The sequence below is a fragment of the Thunnus thynnus genome, chromosome 18, assembly GCF_963924715.1.
Source record: "Thunnus thynnus chromosome 18, fThuThy2.1, whole genome shotgun sequence".
Taxonomy (NCBI): Eukaryota; Metazoa; Chordata; class Actinopteri; order Scombriformes; family Scombridae; genus Thunnus; species Thunnus thynnus.
In genome coordinates, this window is record NC_089534.1 from 15652800 (window position 1) to 15672109 (window position 19310).

Here is a 19310-nt window from a genome sequence, read left to right on the forward strand (position 1 = left end):
ACTGATATATCCAGCTTTGGCTATATTTTCTTCTCTGATGAACAAGGAGGATTGCGATATCATGGTGGTAAGCCTCAAATCTCTAGAAGAATTGAAGTGCTGACTCAAACCGTTAAAACAAAAGGGACTTTGTTGTTTGAGGCTGAGGAAATCAGAGCTCGGGCCACACTTTCCTCAGGTGGCTCAGTGACAGTTTAATTGACAACATGTCAACTTAAGCCACACCACTGCAGTCAGTGCAGTATTTAGTGGCTACATTACCATAGCTGCCATGCAAGATAAAGTTGATGTTGAATCATGATGAAAGACAGAGGTTGCTTCCCTGTTGATGTTTTCAACGGCCTCTTGTAATTATACTCAAGTCTAGGCAGGTTTTCGTAAAGGTTAAAAACACTTTTACTCAACTTCCTCACGTAGATCGAGATTATTCACCTATCTAGGCTGCATCCTTCAGAAACACGATCATTATATATGTGATAAAAATTAGCATTTTGTGGTCCAACTGGCGGTATAGCTGGTTTTTGTATTGCTTTAAACAGTTGTTTTTGCCTTCTGGCGACACATCACGGCCCGTGCTATCAGTTCACGTTTTATGGGACTATTTAGTAAACACAAACTAATGCTGCATTGACATTAGCCCGACCTGTGGCCAGCTGAAACACAAGCTAAGTGAAAGCAGGTAAAAACAAAAACACTAAATGTTCATGCTCACCACATATGTTGATCCATTTTCTCCCGAACGAACCTCCGTTTCAGGTATGGAAAAATGCATTTTTTCTTAGCTCGAAACACAGCCTGCTGCCAGACGAACCAAGAAGTCCTTTAACTGCACCACAGCTTACGATGGAGAAGAAGACACCACAGTTTCCCCCACAAAGTCCACTGCAGTGACTGTCGGCGGTGACTACGGAGGAGGAGGAGGCATTCACACGGTTTACCCACTGGTTTGTAAGTCCGGGGGGAAAGCGGTGGCAGGCTGGAGGAGACTGCTGACGACTTTATTATCTGGCCAACAACTCATGTACCAACTAGCCTTCGCATAAAACTTCTCCCACGTCAGTGTTAAACTTTTCTAACTGCCGTCCCCGTAGCAGCCATGTTGCAAGTGTCGAGTAATTACACCTTCACCGCTGGCGTTAAAATGTCTTTTTTTCACCCACTTTTACGTAATTCGTGGTAAATTACAACCGCTCACAGTTAAGTTGGAATTGAGTTTTAGCGTTTACGCGTAACTCTACTCATTAGCGCAACCAGATGAAGTTTCGGGATGAAAGCTGCAGTTGGTTCCTGCAAACCGCACAGCGTCGCAGAGCCGTTGGTAAAAGCTTACGAAATGTGAGGGGGGGGGACAGTTGCACTTGTTGTGGTTTTGCTTGTTTTTCCCGTCTCCTACATCTGCTGACGAAATATCTACACGGCGACCAAAGACGTACATAGACATAAGATGATAGAAATCACAGCAAAAAGCGAGTGTGCCACTGCCATCAAGCTAAGATGTGTAGTCAATGTATCTAGTGGCCCATCAAGAGGCATTGCAACAATCCCTGTGGTCCAAACCATTTTTTTTCCAGCCGGGGGTGTTTCCGCTCTGTGCAGGTAAAAAATATGTGAAAATTGCTATAAATGTCTGTCACACGTCTTTACACGTATAGATAGAACATTTAAATATATCTTATACATACACCACAGGCATGTTTTTCTTTGTATTTTGATGTTCATGACATCGCCTAACTTGAAGTCCCCACTTTATTTGGTCTAGCCGAAAGTGACAGCGAGAGCGCAGTCAAAATTCATTATGGTCAGAAAAAATGCGTCTCAGTTTATGATATTTTGTCATAGATTTTCTAGAATTAAACACGCCTGTTAATATACATTATATTAAAGACTTTCTTGAACTGTTGGGCTTTGTTGTACAAAATATTTTTAAATGAGTAAAAAAAAAATGCTCGAATGTTGTGAAGGTTTCACATTTTCGAAGGGCATAAACCTAAAACCTAATCAAGGGTTTTTCAATTACCTGAAAATTTAATTATTTGCACATATTATCAATTTATGCCACTAATAAACCGTTCAGATGCTTACTGTATGCAATAATACGCTGTTTGTTTTTTTCCACTTACTACAGACGCAGATTATAGTCTACGTTAAATGCTCATAATTGAGTTTATGCGTAATTACAGCGCAAAATTAGGTTAGACTTGCGGTTTCTGGACAAGTGTTTGGAGCAGCTTCCTGTCACATGTCTGCTACAGTAGGATCATGTGACTTCAGTCGATGAAAATGAAAGCTGGGGGCTACCAGCTGAAACCTGCACTGCTTATTTTGATCTTGAATTTATGTTTTTACGCGAGTTACCAGCTGACTGAACTACAGGTAAGACAGCTGAGAGGTTGTAAAGAGTTGTTTACTTTGATTGAGTAAATAAATGTTAAATTATACGCGCGTATTATTGATAAAGACCTTGTTTTGGTGGATATACACTACAGTAGCCTCACTACAGTAGCTTGATTAGGAGTACTGTTGTTTACAATCCTTTTTTTTCCATCGTCATCATTTGTAATCACAGATATGTAAGCTCTGCACCGGGACGGTCCTGAATAACACCGAGGTGGGCCAGTTCTGCTCCTCATCCGCTGGTCGGATAGAAGGACGCTGCTGCTTGAGAAATGACAACACAAGCGACCCTGAACACATCATCGGGTAAGGTCTTGACGTTGCCTTCCAGGTTTATCGGAAATACAGGGATTACATTTTGTTACATCAAGTAATAAACGGTTGATCAGGTAAATCTTAAGGTTAGAAAGAACTGCAGTTAAAATAAGAAAATAAGTTAGTAGGCAAAAAGTAGATTAATCAATATATAAAGTGTGAAAAACTTAAAAAAAAAAAAAAAAAAAGGGTGTAGAATAAGTAAGTGTTTACTTCTTTCCTGATGTATTATTTATTTCTGTATTTTTTTTCTGCATGTTTTGGCAATAATTTATTTCAGTATTTATCAATGTAAATGTTTTTTTGTTTGCTTTATCTTTATGTATCTCGCTGCAGTTGTTTATCTTTGTCAATATGTTAAGTTGTAGCTTTAATATTTTGGCAAAGTAATGAATTTCAGACTAGAGACTCCAGAGGGGGGGTTGCTGGATTTTCTTCTTAAAGGTGCAGTGTGTAGAATTTAGTGGCATCTAGCGCAAGAGACTTGGCAGAAATGCAATATAATATTCATAAGTAAGTTTTAATTAATGTATAATCACCTGAAAATAAGAATCGCTGAGTTTCTGTAACCTTAGAATGAGCCCTATATATCTACATAAGGAGCAGGTCCTCTTCCACAGAGGCCGCCATGTTGTACCGCCACATTTCTACAGTAGCCCAGAATAGACAAAGCCAACACTGGCTCTAGAGAGGGCCTTTCACGTTTTTTTTGCGAGTTTTGCGGCCGCTGCTAGATGCCACTAAATCTTACACACTGCACCTTTAATCTACAATACTACTATTATACTACTGTTCCCACTTCAGAGTAGAAATGTGTCTGATCGGTGCTTAAAATCTTACTTGCAACATACATTCCCTTTAGTGGGAGGTTGGGAGGAGCACTGAAAGTAAGACATAGTGTTGAGTTGAGCAAACGTTTCTTCTGCTTTGTCATCAATTTGTGTATAAATTCCTATCTTCTTACTGTGTATACAAGCTACCAGTGCCAATGTTGTAGCCTTTGTCCCTATTTGACATGTAGCCCATTACTCATGCAATTTTTAAAAGTTAGTTCTGTATAACATTAACTTTGTTCTATTAGTGTTTCAACATGTTTTATTTTTGGTTTGTGTCAGGTTGGATCTGTCCAATTGTTCACTAACTCATGTGGATGATCTTCAGGAAGCATCAACAGCAGTAATGATGTATGTAAAGTAAATACAATTTCACACAACATACATAATCAAAGCTGCATGTGTAGACAAAATAACAGAATAACCTAAAAAGCTCAAATCTAGAGGTTTCTTCTGTGGATGTGTTCATCAAAACAAAACAAAAAAAACGCCTTCATCACATCATGTTGATTCTGCATGAACATTTGGGCCTGTTCCACTTTACTGTTTAGACTTCTGCACGGCTCCGCTCAGGAAAACATACATCACATATGCGGGTGATACCTTAGAATGATCTTATCAACATGGGAGCAATCTTAGCCAGCAGAGGTTTAGGAATGTTTCCGTTTCTAGCATCAAATAAAAACATTCATCTCTCCTACTGTCAAGGACTAAAACTCTTCAGTTACTCTTATAGAAAGAGATATTAGACCCCAGAGCACTTCCAGTACAAGGAATGTACAACTATATCTTATTCATGTTTATTATTAATATCTATATGGAACAATTTCTTTGCTTTCTTTGCAGAGACCTCTCACTCAATTCAATTGTCAACATCAGTGACTTGGTATTTCAAGGATTTATTGAGTTACATTACGTGTAAGTACCCCGTTGCAAAAATTGAACTTAAGACTATGACAGCTGCTCATGAGTATCAAGTCAGTGTTATTTCTTTGTGGCTTTTTAGGATTTTGCCAGCAGACATAGTTTGTCCAGGAGGCAATACATCCTGGGAAAAGGAGGATGTCAAAAAGGGAAATCGTTTTTGTGAAGGCCAGAAAAATATGTGCAACCAGACTGGACAGCTGTGTAAGTCTCTGCCGTGGATCCATCTATGTATGGTGTCTATTGTGTGCACCTGTCATGTCATGCTTGTTTTGTTGAAATCCGATGTGTACGCACAGTCTATTATGACATATAATAACATGTAAAGCTGGAGTAGCCTACTGGTAATACATGACATCTGTACATCTCATAATTACTGACAATTCACAGCCATTAACTGTCCGGAGAACTCCCTCTGCGGCCCCTACGGCCCCGGCTTCTTTGAGTGCAGCTGTGCTGACAACTACCACGGATACAAGTGTCTTCGAGAGGTCAGTTCTGCAGGCTGCTTTATTTGGAGCCATTTATGTTGCTATTTCAAATATTCCACTTAATTACTGACGTCTTAACATTAGTACAGTTAAATCTTTTTTTTTAAGTGATGTATTTATTAATTGTCAACAGGGGGAGTTCCCACTCCTCCAGGTGTTTGGGCCTCTCGGAGCATCCACAGTGGTGATCTCTGTCCTGCTGTGGGTCACCCAGAGACGGAAGGTCAAACCACTCTGAGGCTGAACTGCATTCGACTGGCTTTTATCTTCATCTGCAATGATCTACTGAGCTGAAACTGACTGTTCTGAAAGGGAAAATGCTGACACAAAGTCTGAGGTGACCCCAGGCTTCTTTAAATATTTTATGACTTTTACACCTTTGTGGGGCAGCTATGTTTTATTTAGGGAGAATTTAAGACTGACATTTGACTTTTACAGCATAATCTCAGTAATTTTAGAGAAAGGATTTGAAAACATATTGCTCCAAGTTTTAAATTAATTTGTTTTTTTTCTCAATAATGACCACTTTTAACACTGAAGTTGTAATGTTGACTGACACAAGGTTTTAATTAAGGTAATAGGTTGTGTTAAACAAAATCCTACTTGCTGTTAACTGTGCCAAACACATAATGAATGTGTGTGAGCTTGCACAACAATGGAACTACATGTCTTGAAGCATGTTTGAGAGTATTTGTAGATTTTTATCAAATTTGAGCAAAAAATTATTGCATGTTGAACATGTACTTTACAGAGCGCAAAAAACCAAGTCGGCTTCAGTATCTGAATCATGAAGATCCCAAGTTTAACTGAACTTGGTTTTTATTCTGCAAAAGGAGTTTTATTTATAAGTGGGGCATTTTAACTACTACTGTGCAGTATATCATTTAGTTGTCACGATCACAAAGTAATCTCAGCATACAAGTGTTTTTTCAGTTGCGGTCCAGTGAACCATTAACATATTTTCATCCTTCACAACAAATAGCGATTTGTTTGTATCTAAACCTGCATAAATGTTTTTTATTAGAATAAATGAATATGGTTTATGCTGTTGCCAGGCTGTTTTACCACGTTGCACGTTTCAGCTCCAAGTTGAAACAAGACTCAATACTGCTGAAAAATGATCTCCCTCTGATTGTACTTTTTGTTCATCAGTCACATGTGATAATTTGGAAAATGTCTTGATGTTGATGGGCAAGTAGTTTTGATGCTTCTTCCCAATGAGATTCAGGGTTCTATTAAAAACTTTAAAGGAGAAGCAGAGTCCCTCTATTCCTTTCCCTGTGTTATCATATTGACATTATGCATATATATAAAAAAAATCTGTATTAGAACAATTTTCATAGACTTCTGGAAATACACCAAGTAACCCAACTGTTAAAGAAATATGGCGTCATTAATGGATATCTTAATTGTATGTTCCATAAATACACGGTCAGATAACAACCTCAAAACTACGTAAATCTCTGAATGAGTGCAATGTGTTCATATCAAATGTTACATTAACTAATAAATGACAACTGTCAAGAAAATTAAGCTGTTTTAGGTAAATTGTTCTTATTCTCCTGTGTTTAAGGCTTAATCTGACACAAGAGCATTGTGTTGACTGTTTTACTACCTGGTTAATGTCTTACTTTTCCTTCCCCTCTTCAGCTGATCAGGTTATTAAAAACTAGTCTGGGGACTTTATGAGCCATAAAATCCTTCCGAGATCCAAATATAATTATGGGGTCATTTCTGGTTAGTTAAACTTGCACGCTGTGGTTAACAACAGGAACATGTTGTGGAGAATAATGGAATTGTTCTGCTTTACATCCTGGAAATCAAATGTTTCCTACATGTTTCCTGTAGCCGGTATTAAAAACACAGACGGAACAAATCTCTGTAATTATCCCATCTTACCATAAAAACACACAGAACTCTGTTTAAAAAGCATATCCATATGCCATTTCAGATATATATTTATTGCATGCTAAAAGCACGATAGCTTTCATGCACACAAACCCCACCATCAAGACACAAAGACACGGCCTAATGGCTCAGAGTGATGTGAGCCGGAGGTCGTTCACTGGTCCACGTTTTTGACTCGCAGCACCACGGGAACCGAGGTGCAAGGGATCATTCCCAGCTCTGTGATCACCAGGTCCACGAAATCAGGCGGTGTCACGTCGTACACCAGGTTAAGCAGGCCGAGCGAGGGCACTTCCTGCCAGTGCTCGAGCTGGGTTTTCCCTTTACGGGTCACGATGAGGTCGTCTGGGTCATCTGGAAATGACACGACGTCAGGGTTATCTAATGACTTTATATCAATTCCAAAAACAAAATTTGAGACAGGTGGACTGAATGTGTTTGTGATAATTCAGCAAATCAAAACAAGCCGCCGGGTGTTGTTTCCATACCGAGTTCATTGGACACAAAGGAATCTGTCTGCACCCTCTCACAGAACTTGTACGTCTCACAGCACACCAGCACAGGCACGTTAAAGGCTTTGGCCACCAGAGCTATTTGTGATGTCCCCACACGAGACATGACGTAACCGTTGGCCAGCAGAGCATGAGCGCCAAGGAACACCTTCGATACCTACGAGGTCCAAGATCAAGTTTTTGTTAGGATATGTACAACGAATAAAGAAACTTTTCTACTAGGGCTCTGATGTGTACATGTTTCTGCAATCACCTCTGGAAGGATGTAGGAGACAGCCGAGATAAGGACGTAGGTGCAGCTGATGCCTTTCTGGACCAGGCGCCTCAGGGCCTCCCTGCCCTCCAGCCGAGGCCTGCTGTCCACCACGATCACGCGGAACTTCCTGCCTTTCTTAAAGGCCTCGCACAGGATGTGGTTGACCAGTGACGAGCTGAGTAGAGGGAAAAAAGTACAAGTATAGATGGAAATAAGAGGTGGTGATTTAAGGAGAGAGTGTGGGAGGAAGAAGGAGAAAGGAAGGAAGTTAGGAGTTTAAGAGACCAGACCAAAAAAAAGGGGAAGAGAAAGTGTTAAAAAGGAGTTTAAAAAAGGATTTTATGTCTGGATATGCAAGGATTGCTTTTATTATGAAGATCATTTAAGCACTGCTTGGTAACTAGGGACTGCAGACGTTACAGCCAAAACTAAACACAGACACGGTTAAGACATATAATTAAATTTTTCCTTCCATGTCTGGTTGAAGTGGCTTACCATCCGTAAACTAGGATGACATCTCCATCACTGATCTTTTCTATGGAGGACCTGGCAATGGCTTCAGCAGCAAGAATTATCTTTTCATTAATGTAGCGCTCGATACAGTCCAGCAGATGACTTTTTGCCTAAAACAGAGAAAGTGAGAGAAATGTTAATGGGTCAGAAAGACATTATGTTTATCAAATATATGAGCTACAACACATGAAATGTACAGTAGGACTTGTGGCTGAAATACAACAAAAAAATAAAAAGCAATAACCTCTTCTTCTTTGCACTGACTAGAAATATTGGAGATCTCTTTCTTGATGTATTTGATTGCATTACCCATGCTGGCTGACAGAGGGCGACATTGATTCAAAAAGCTGCAAAAACAAAAAAATAATCATATGTAGAAAACTGCAGAGATTAAACTCAATGTTATTAATTCAATGTCAAATTATTAACAGACAAATCAACAGTCAGTCAGGAATGAAATGAAACTGAATTTGTACCTGATGTAAGGTTTCAGCTTGTTGACCAAATCTCTAGATAGCTCCTCGTTTGGAGGTGTAGTGTAGTCCCTTATTACCTGAAGAAAAAGAGCTTTTAGTTTGTTTGCTTTTATCTGCCCCAAATAAATATTAACCTCACTTATTTATGCTAGTTGTTAAAACATTATTTCCAATGTTACCTAGTTTGTGAAAAGGGTGACAAAGCATATGAGAAAGCTAACATATTTTCAGAATAGTCAAATTGCAACATTTGCGGCTATGAGGAGTGTCTGTTAACATGTACTAGATTATAAACAAAATCAAACATAATAATACAGTATAAAATAATGAATTCTTGCTTTTTTTGCTGCTGTGTCAGTCTAAACACAGGACAATATGATGATAAAGCACTCAGACTGACAGCTCTGTGTTCTGTACCTGTTTGAAGGCATGCAGCAGGGCTACAGAGCGAGCGTTGGATCCTGCAACAATGCCCTGCGAATACTGTAGACCCAGTCGAACAATAGCGGGATGAATCACCGAGGAGGGAATGCTGGCACAGACAAAAATTGTCAATTAGATTTAATACAAGTGAGCTGCATGAATCAAACTGTTGTGAGATAACGACGTGCTGTACCGTGGTATAATCAGTTTACCTGAGTTGCTGTGTTAGAGGGGCTTTACGACTGTACTGGTGAAGGTGAGAAAACAGGCTGACTTTGTAGCCGTAGTCTGACCGGAGTGGGATCTGAAGTAAAGCAGATAAGGGTCAACTGTCATCACTGCCCAACAGAACAGAGGCGATAACAAAAACTGTTTCACCACAATCACAGCACAACTGAAACATATAACAAAAACAACTTCAGTTAAATTCAATGAAGCCAATGGAGCCAAATTCATATGTGACTATATGAAAGGCCACAATCAATTAATATTTAGACTTTTTCATGTTTAACTTTGACATCAAATAAAAATGAACTCCATGTATGATTTTGTTGTTAAGGCTTTCCAATTAAAAATAATGTTTCAACAGGAAAGCAGAATTACAATCAAAAACCTGCACAGCAAACAAGAAAACAAGAAACTGTTACCGACCTCTCAAACAACAAGTACAGATAATTAAACACATCCCAGCGAGATACCACCTCTGAATTCACGGATCGAGCAATAAGTTTGTAGTCTATCTTTGCAATGACTGAGCAGCAGCGGTGTTGAAGTACAATAACAATCATAGGTTAGCATACAAAACAAGATTAAAAGACACTGTCGACGGCACACATGTAAATCAACCAGATGTCGATGGCTAATACCTTTGTAGCAGAATTGTGCTCTGGTGTCTGAAAGAAATGTTACGTACAATCACATGCAGTTATGACTGATGATTGTGTGACAAACAAAACATGCACTATCATCTTTTGATACCTCTGTTTTTTTAGATTTGTTGGCCACATTTTTGACCACACGTTTGTTTTATATATCTAACATTAGGTGATGATGACTTTAGTGTAACTTTTGTTTTTTTCCTGAAAATGATGTCATCATCATACTGTACTTTTTTCTTAAGCTTTCATTACATTTTAAACAAGCAATAAGTCTGCCAGACATTTTTCTGTCCTTGTCCTATTGTATTTTAAGTTCTGCTAAATTTGGGTAGCAACTAACAATTATTTTCATTATAAATTAATCTGTGGATTATTTTCTCGTTGTTTGTCTCTTGTTTTGTCCCGACCAACAGTCCAAAGATAATCAGGACTAAAGAAACAGGAAAATATTCACATTTAAGAGGCTAAAAGTACAGAATTTTAATTTTTTTCTTTAAAAAAAAAAAAAAAAAAAGACTCAAAATGATTATCTTTTATCAAAATAGTTGGCGAGAGATTTCTCTGACATCATTCATTCCTCAGAGAGAAAACAACCTTTTCTCTGTCATTGGCTGACACCTGCAACAGCTTGGTGTTACAACAGATGTCAATCTTGTTTTGTATCTGTGTATTTAAGGAAATATAATGTATGTTTATTTGCTGCAAAAGCTCAAACAGAACAATAAAGCCTTATAATAAAACCTTACTCAAGTCATGTATATGTATTCCTGATGAGTATTTTTGAATTGTAGGGTTTTTACAATAAATGTACACTTACACTGCTTTAGATTTAACTGAAGCTGTCGTGAATAAGACAAAGTGTTTAAGGCTTTTAGAAATAACATACAGTATATACTATAGTAGCCAACCTGTTGTCTTTCCAGCTTCTTGGCCAGTTTCTTTAAAACATCTGGGTTGTCCACTTGGATATGTTCAGGAAGCCTCTTCACCACTGAAAACACATGAAGGGTGTGAGTCTTTTCTACTGTATATAATGTGTAATTTCACTTTGATTGAATGGTGATTTCACTACACAGTGGTGGAAGAAGTATTCAGATCCTTTGCTTAAGTAAAAGTAGAAATACTGAGAGTAGAAGTACAAATACTCCTTTACAAGTACAAGTCCTGAATTCAAACTGTTACTTAAGTAAAAGTACTTTTAGTATTATCAGAAAAATGCATGTTAAGTATCAAACGTAAAAGTACTCGTTACACAGCTCCTTTTAGAGGGTTCTATTGTTATAGGATATTATATTGTTTGTTTTTATCACTAACAAATACATGTAAGAGTATTTTAAAGTTATAGTTCATCAATGTGGAGCCAGTTTTGGATACTTTGGGTAGATCATTAGTAATAGTACTAAATCATAATATATAAGTCTATCATAGGTTTTTATAATAATAATAATAATAATAATAATAACAATAATAATAATAATAATATTAAATAATGATAATACACTTTATCACTTTTTTTTTTACATTTTCATAATTTTTTTTTTTTAAAGATAAGAAAAAAGCGGACAACTTAAACAACAGTTAGAATATTGAAATATATTATTTTATGTAAAATCTCAATCTGAAAAGTAACAAGTAACTATGATCTGCAAATAAATGTACCAGAGTAAAAAATTCAATATTTCCCTCTGAAATGTGGTGGAGTGGAAGTATAAAGTAGAATCAAATGGAAATACTCAAGTTAAGTACAAGTACCTCAAAATTGTACTTAAGTACAGTACTTGAGTAAATGTACTTAGTTTCATTCCACCACTGTCACCATATATGCTGACATCCTGTTTGTTACAGTACCTGGCTGCAGCTCACTAGGCGGTGCCTTGGGTTTGCCAGCGGTGGCCTGCTGGCCCACGTCTCCCTTCTTGTTCTGTTTGGACGCCCTCTCAGCCTCTTGCCGAGCTCTTCTCTCAGCTTTCAGCTCTGCTTTACTCTTAGCCGGCTTGTCTGCCGGGGCAGGAGCTTCTGAGGCAGGCACAGGGACCGGTGCAGGAGCAGGCACTGCTGAAGGAGCTGAGGAATCAGAGTAAAGATTAATAACGAATGAGTGAATTCACAGATGTAATCAATGCATCCAACTACAGTAACCACTGGTGCCGTCCGCACCTTTCTGCGCTGTGTTTTGTGTTAGGGGTTGGGAGGCTGGAGCAGCTGAACTGACAGGCTTCTTCTCTTTCTCGCTCTTCTGTGAAGCCTTGTCATCTTTTTTCTCTTTGTTTTTCTTCTGCTGTTTCTTCTCTTTCCTCAGCCGCTGCTTCTCCTCTTTGGTCAGCTCTTTGCCCTCAGCCTGTTGATCAACAAAGTCGAGAAGGAAGACAGGACAGAAAATAACATATAAGCCAGATATTTAGCCTTATGTGAGAATGTGGAAAATGTCAGGAAAACATATACCAACCTTTACACGTTCAATGTCTCCTTTCTTGCCAGGTCCATCTGTAATTTAAGCAGTCGATGACTATATGATTACATCAGATTATCTCACACTTATGTAGCACTTTTAATAGTATGTCAGTTGTGGTGCTCTCAGTTGTCTGTGGCTCTGAACATCATGCTAACGAAACCGTGTTTGCTCCCATCATCTTCACATCACAGTGACAACTTCACACAGTCTAGTTTTCATTTATTCTGTTCATTAAAAAACACCTACACGAAGGGATGATGCAATAACATCGCGTTAAACGGCACAGTCTGGCGCTCCGGCTACCGTTAACTTGTTTGTAGTGCTAACGTTAGCATGGTTAGCATCAGGAAATTAACTTTGCTACGAGCCAAACAAAAACACCCCAAAACACGAGTTACACGTGTGAGACGTTTTATCGCTGCGCCCATCAGAAAGTAGTAAAAAATATCTGGAAAAGGTTACAAAGTCCAGCTGTTACACACTCCCCAAACTCACCTGTCACTCCACTGTCAGCCATGTTTACGATGCTGCTCCACTTCCTCTGCTGCTGCACAAACTACCAGCCCCAAAAACCTATATCGCCCCCTTGTGGCAAAGTCACAGAGCTGCTTCCCTCACTGCTGTCAATGGCTCATGTTATTGTAATAATAATAATAATAATAATAATCATCATCATAATAATAATAATCATAATAATAATAATAATAATGTGATACTATGATATTTATATACAGTCGATGGCTCTAACATGATTAAGGTTTAATTAGTTTTCAAGTTATTGCTTGCTTTTTTTGATATTTTCATTTTTATTGAGTTTTCAGCTCTTTACATTAACACAACTTGTATTATATTATTATTATTATTATTATTATTATTATTATTATTATTATTATTATTATTATTATTATTATTGTCAGTGTTTTGTACATTTCTTTTCATTCTCTTCCATTTAAAATGGAAACCTATAGCAGTTCTTCTCACTTAGAATATATTTTACACATTTTTAATTGTAAATTTCTTTCTTTCTCCTTTTATATTATTTAGGATTATTTAATTGTATATATATTTTTGACTGTTATGCACCACAATACCAAGGCAAATTCCTTGTATGTGCAAACTTACTTTCTCTGATTCGAAACATGAGCATGAGCGCACACAATATAACACTGTATAATACAACACTGAACTATTTTTATGAAATACATAAAAATAGTTGTCTGGGCCAATTCAGACATGTATATATGTCCACTTTTCCAGTTATTCCATATCCGAACAGTTAAGTTACTTCGTTCAACATCACGCATCATCATAAATGATCCACCTTTCCTTGTTCCTAGTTACTACTTTTCATAAAATAATAAAAGAAATGTATGCATTTTTTTGTCTTTTTTCTTTCTTTTTTTTTTTTTTTTTTTTTTACAATTAATTCTTGAAATGAAAGATATTCATTTGATTTGACTAATTTGCATTTGAATCACTTTGCCTTCAAGTAACATTTTAAATACACTATTGCATGGAAGGAGGCTTGTGGATTTTGTCCCCCATTACTTACATTGAAAGTGTATCATGAAGGGTTCTTCTAATGGTCAGAATGAACAGGAGGATTTATTAAAGTAAGTAGAACATGTGTCAATATTCATTTGGGCACCTGACTATTGTTTTAAAACAGACTTGAAAAACTGTGAACCTGTCCTTTAAGCTTTCTTTAGGCCAGACTATGTATATTAAATTTGTGTTTTTTATATCAAACCTTTCTACTACATAGAGTTGCAATTATAAATAATTATTTGTACAGTATTTCTGCTTATTCTGTTTCATCTTACCTCTTGTGTATAACTTTATACAAAACTTATAGCCTACTTTTAATTGTTATTTTCTCTGCGATTTCTCTTACTACATCTGAAGTTGAGCAGTTGATCTCTGCGCTGCATGATTGCATTTTGTGTAGAGGTAACTTTTACTAATAATGTCATTATTATTTTAGAATCAGAAGATTTCTTGGATCCCCTAGAGCCCTGATAATTGAATCAATATGAATTGTATATGTTGTAACTAAAAGCACTCCTTCAGCCCACCTTTTTAGTCATTTATTCGTGATGTTATGACAATTATCAATATGCAGGGAAGTGTTTTGTAAACTCTTAGACAATGTACTACATAGACTTTAACTGACACAGCACATCATTTGCTAAACTGAGTGTAACAACATGTGCCACATTTATTCTTTACATCTAAATTATTAGGATTTGCTAGCTTTGACTCACTTTATGATGAGCGAGCAATAGGGGAAGCTTAAAATATAATAAACGCATGTGGTGCTATTAAAACATTTTGTCCCTTCTGCCACAGCAGCACTGAACAAACTGCCTCACTAACATGGCATATAGATCCAGACTCATCTGTGGGTGTGTGTGTGCAGATACATCTTAATGAGTTGGCATACAGGCAGAGGAATGAACGTTATGTGTTAATGCATTATGTTCATTATGTTTGCGGTGTGGCTATCTGTATGTTTCTGTGTGGAACATGCACAGACTGTTATCATAAATTTCCAGCAGGACAATAAGGACTACATCTATGGACACCAACAGGCTGTTAGGTTGGTCATATGAATACTTTGTTATAACTTATTCCACAAATCCTCATTACTGTACAAAAAAAATTATTACTGTATCAGGAGCGCTATCCATGGTACTGAATTGTCTGGAGTGGACCCAGTGTGTACTGTCAGATTCTGAATATGTAACTTCACCTCAGACAGTTCTGATCTTTGTTTTGGAAAAGATAAAAAATGAAGCTGATATAATACATACACACATACATGACACATGATACAATACATATAAATTCCACACGATAATAGACTCAAGGCTTTGGGTGCTACTCATTCATGTATAGTAATGATGACAAAAAACCCAAATTTGTACTTTTTGTAGTAACTTCTATTGTGCACTTATTATCTAAGTGTCTGGATGAAACTGAATAGCTCCATAAATTAGTGTTTGCTGATTTTCTGAGCATTTTATGAATGAGTAACTGAATTACAAATGACACATATTTTTTTTTACCAAATAGACTTTTGAATGGAAACATGGGCTAGTGGTCAAATCTGCATACTGTACATCTCATAACAAACACTCATACCTTATATTGGGATATAGTTGGCAATGGTGTGTGCATATCTTTCAACTGTTAATTGAGCTTTTGGTTGTACAATTCAAGTTTAAATTAATACATTTTCAACTGCTATTTACTTACTGTAAAGAAACATATTTACATATTTTGTATCATTCCTTGTTCCTGACTTGTTAAAGACAATTGGAGGAATATCAGTTCAACACCTTACATTGTCAGTAATCTTTTATTTCCTTTTCAAAACAAGCATTGCAACAGAGGAAACAACCAATTCCGATCCACAAAAGAAAAGAAGCAATCTATTATAGTCACTGAACTACCGCCTCCAGAATATGCAGCATTACACCACAACGCCTCTGTGTCTTTGATTCCACGCCGGTGTCTGCTGACTGAATTCACGACGCAGTAGCTGGTTGAAGGGGACCAAACCTCACAGAAACACCTGACTTGGTTCCGTTTGACCAGCCACAGCAAGGCGTGTTGCTTCAGCTGCAAGAGGCAGAGCGAGAGACAGACAGGAGAGAGCGGGAGGAGGGGTGGGGGTGGGGGTGAGAGGGGGGGGTGGGGGGTTGGGGGGAGTGCAGCGAGGAGGGTAAGAGGGAAGGTTACAGTGGTAGAGGACGTAGGAAACAGGAGAAAGAGAGGAAATAGAAGGTCCTCTGAAGGCTTTCATGTCCTCTTTGGCCTTACCTGATGAAACACAGAGAGAAGAAGAAAATCATAAATGACTTAGTTCTGCTAAACATTGGACATATCCTGCATAGTTACAACATGGAAACAAGTGTCTCCCATGTTACCAAGCAGATAGTTCCTATTTAGAGGCATGGGAACCCTGACAGCCAGTGACATCTCCCTACATTTCCTTCCAAATCCAGCCAACAGGAGCGAAACCTTCACCCCTCAGTGACAACTCCACATCTCTGCCCTCCCTCCCTCCCCCCCTCCCCCTGCCTTTTTTGAGAGTCCTGTGGTTGCTATAATGGGTGACAGCTGTGGTCTGTCAATCCTCCTTGACTGTCAGGGGTTGGGGCAGGGCAGGAATTTTTCAAGAAGTCCCTGAGACCCGATCAGCAATGCCCCGGGAGTAATGCTAACTGTACATGTGCCTGAGCTGAAGGAGAGGAACAGGCCTTTCACCTGTTGTCTTGCAACACACGCACACACACACATACACACACACACATACATACATACACACACACACATACATGCACACACACACACACACACCTGTCTCATAAAACAAACAAAGGCATGCTCAGACAATATAGCTGAATGTAAATCCATCTGTCATGACTGTCATTCAGTTTTAAAAATGACCGTTGGAATAAAAAACACACACAGTCAGAAATGTCTCTTCTTTGCAGTGCGGTTGGCGCTCAAGTCCCCTTGAAACCACACACTTCCTTACATTCCATAAGTGGTGTATTAATATGGGGATATAAGGAAGCATGTCCTCACAAGGGGCAACAACTGGATTCACTGCTCAGCGGACACAAAGCACCCTTTCATAGTCACAGTTGCAGAGAAGCGGGAACAACCGGCTTAACAATGGTTAACTGTGACAGAGAGGGAAAGGGACGGGGCTGGAGAAACACGTGATGGCGGCCTCGATCATCTGCGCCACAAACTTGCTAGAAAGTCAAAGTTTTGTCTGATGGAATTAAAATTTGAATTTAATTTAAAGTAAAATATGTTTGCTTCTAGTTACAACATCTTGAGGCTTAATTTCCTATACAGTTGTCTTCTAAGATAAGCAAAAAGTTTGACCCTCTAGGAGGAAAAATAAAAAAATATTTGTCTGTGATAATAAGCACATGGAAAATTCAAGCTGCTCTCTACCAGCCTTTGATGGATAATGCCAATGTGATGATGCTGAACTGTCTGTCACAGTAACTTTACACTGCCATGTGTTTGAATAACTCTGAAGGGCGAGGCAAAGACCAGCAAACAAAGGTCACCATCTGTGTTGTTTCCTAAACATTATGCCATTTTGATCCCAACAACAGTGTCAAAATGAAATACATAAAACTGTTTTAAGAGCAAAATGAATAAATATCAATATTAAAAGGGCACGCATTTGAAATAAAATGAAGCTTGAATAGATTTTAAATATTTTACTCACCTTTTTTATATATATATTCTGTTGTGTCTCCTCCTCATGATGAGTAGCTGAGGTTGAGACGGAGGCCACTGTGGCTTCAGCCAGCTTCTCCTACACTCTTACTGTCTATCTAGCGGTGACTTCCTTGAAATATCTGACCACTGCTACAGTACAGCTCCAAACCAAATGGCCATTAGAGAGACTACCTTGATTAGACTGTGACGGCTCCTCTAAGAAACACATGTCAGGTAACCAAATTTCCGGATTCTTTCCTGTATCGCACCTCAGCTTCCCCTTCACCTGACAGAGGTGTCAGGCTCTCTATCGTAAAACTGAGAGAAAACATCTAACAACTGGTCTGATGCCTGATTTTACTCACATGGTGCTGCAAATCAAAGAAACTGAAGAAGTCAGGCCTTGAACATATGAATCTAGAAGATACTGGACTCAGTATAATAACTTTAACTGTTATACCCATTCCTGGTCTTGCAAAGTAAAACATTTGACATTTACCAACAAAAAGAAAAGCTGTGTGCAAAGTTGTTCTAAAAGCAGAGATTAAACTGAAAAACTATCATTTTCTTCTCCCACAGCTCAGTCAAAACTCACAGACCAATCTTACTCCTTGTCCCTGAAGCCCAAACTCCTCTAACTATCCCTCCACTTCCTGACAACCATTCCCCAATTTCACCCTGCTCCTTCTCCTCTCTGAGCCTCAGCCCTCCTGCAGATCAACCATCCTCCTCCGTATCTCGCCGGTGGATTGTGCCCACTACAGGCCTTGCAGATCGGCCTTTTCTATCCCGCCAGGAGCGCCCCCCTCCAAAGCGGCCTCCCACCTGTTGGTGTCCTTTAGAAGCCCGGGCCTCTCCTGCGCCTCCTGTCCGGCCCAATCAGGGCCCTGACAGGGGGGAGCCAGCCTGTGAAATCACACCTCTCAGCTGTTCACACTGGGCTCGAGACACCCTACACCCCTGCCGTTCCTCTGTTCAGCCCCCACCCCACCCTGCCTCTATTTTACACCGTATGTCAATGGCTCCTTTTTGGAAAAAAAAGGGTGAAAGAGAGGGGATAGAGAGAAACAAGGAAGCAACTGCAGGATGGGCGTGTTTTATTGGTTTTGGGGGTACAGTCAGAACAGCAGTTACAGCAGTCCATGAGTCACAGCTGAAGCCAAGGTTGAGTTTCATCCCGTTTTGGTTGCTGGGGCTTCACTTTGGTTTCATTGTATTGTTTACAGTATAGCTGGAAAAAGTGACGTTCACTGTTATCAAAAGCATTTATAGAGTCTCATGAGCTTGTGACAAAAGCATTTTCAAGCCAATTTCATGTCATGACACGATGGCTTGAGATAACAGCTTTCGTGAGGCAGCCAAAAAAACACATCAATCTGCCTTGCGGTCAACCAAATGCAGTAAATCCTTTGATAAACTGTAATGTAAACCTCCGTTAATGAAGCACCACCAGTGATATGTGAGAAGTGTGAATAGGTTATATGGGTGTGCTTGTGGCACCATAAAAACAAGCACCAGCGGCCACAAGGTGACCATCTTGCCACCATGACACTGACAAAACAGCAGTGAATGTAAAAGAAGCTACTGCAGAGGGGAGGGAACAATCAAGATGTTGAAAATGTAACAAAATCTGTAAATTAAAAGGGTCAGAAATGAAGTGCAACAATTTCTCAAGAGCTAAT

General features: G+C 38.7%; 3 protein-coding genes and 1 long non-coding RNA gene across 7 annotated transcripts in view; 1 reads left to right on the forward strand and 3 right to left on the reverse strand.

The window, feature by feature from the left end:
- The window catches only part of snx17 (sorting nexin 17), a 29630-nt gene extending 28043 nt beyond the window's left edge, over nucleotides 1-1587 (reverse strand). The window contains exon 1 of the mRNA XM_067573014.1: nucleotides 713-1587. Within this exon, the coding sequence (XP_067429115.1) occupies nucleotides 713-772 (60 nt within the window). The 5' untranslated portion in view covers nucleotides 773-1587. The remainder of the gene's footprint in view (nucleotides 1-712) is intronic.
- A 56-nt stretch (nucleotides 1588-1643) lies between these two features.
- Nucleotides 1644-6212, forward strand: atraid (all-trans retinoic acid-induced differentiation factor). The gene is made up of 7 exons (XM_067573015.1): nucleotides 1644-2373; nucleotides 2567-2700; nucleotides 3825-3893; nucleotides 4389-4460; nucleotides 4549-4670; nucleotides 4857-4957; nucleotides 5091-6212. The coding sequence occupies exons 1-7, from the start codon at nucleotides 2275-2277 to the stop codon at nucleotides 5193-5195; spliced, it is 702 nt and encodes a 233-aa protein (XP_067429116.1). The 5' UTR covers nucleotides 1644-2274; the 3' UTR covers nucleotides 5196-6212.
- Nucleotides 6213-6878: 666 nt separating this feature from the next.
- eif2b4 (eukaryotic translation initiation factor 2B, subunit 4 delta) lies at nucleotides 6879-12948 on the reverse strand. 4 transcript variants are annotated; one of them, XM_067573011.1, is made up of 14 exons: nucleotides 12871-12948; nucleotides 12370-12407; nucleotides 12081-12261; nucleotides 11772-11987; nucleotides 10832-10914; nucleotides 9912-9938; nucleotides 9258-9349; nucleotides 9040-9154; nucleotides 8623-8699; nucleotides 8391-8493; nucleotides 8129-8256; nucleotides 7631-7808; nucleotides 7354-7534; nucleotides 6879-7219 (listed from the first exon to the last, which is right to left on the reverse strand). In XM_067573011.1, exons 1-14 carry the CDS (start codon nucleotides 12890-12892, stop codon nucleotides 7020-7022), a joined length of 1641 nt encoding a protein of 546 aa, XP_067429112.1. In that variant the 5' UTR covers nucleotides 12893-12948; the 3' UTR covers nucleotides 6879-7019. The 4 variants fall into 4 exon arrangements, with proteins under 4 accessions (XP_067429112.1, XP_067429111.1, XP_067429114.1 ...); XM_067573010.1 differs by having other exon boundaries at nucleotides 12370-12413; nucleotides 12871-12916; XM_067573013.1 differs by lacking the exon at nucleotides 9912-9938.
- A 2769-nt stretch (nucleotides 12949-15717) lies between these two features.
- LOC137169576 (uncharacterized) lies at nucleotides 15718-18735 on the reverse strand. Its single transcript, XR_010924489.1, has 2 exons — nucleotides 17636-18735; nucleotides 15718-16200 (listed from the first exon to the last, which is right to left on the reverse strand). It is a non-coding gene; the product is annotated as an uncharacterized lncRNA (long non-coding RNA).
- Between the last annotated feature and the right edge of the window lie 575 nt (nucleotides 18736-19310).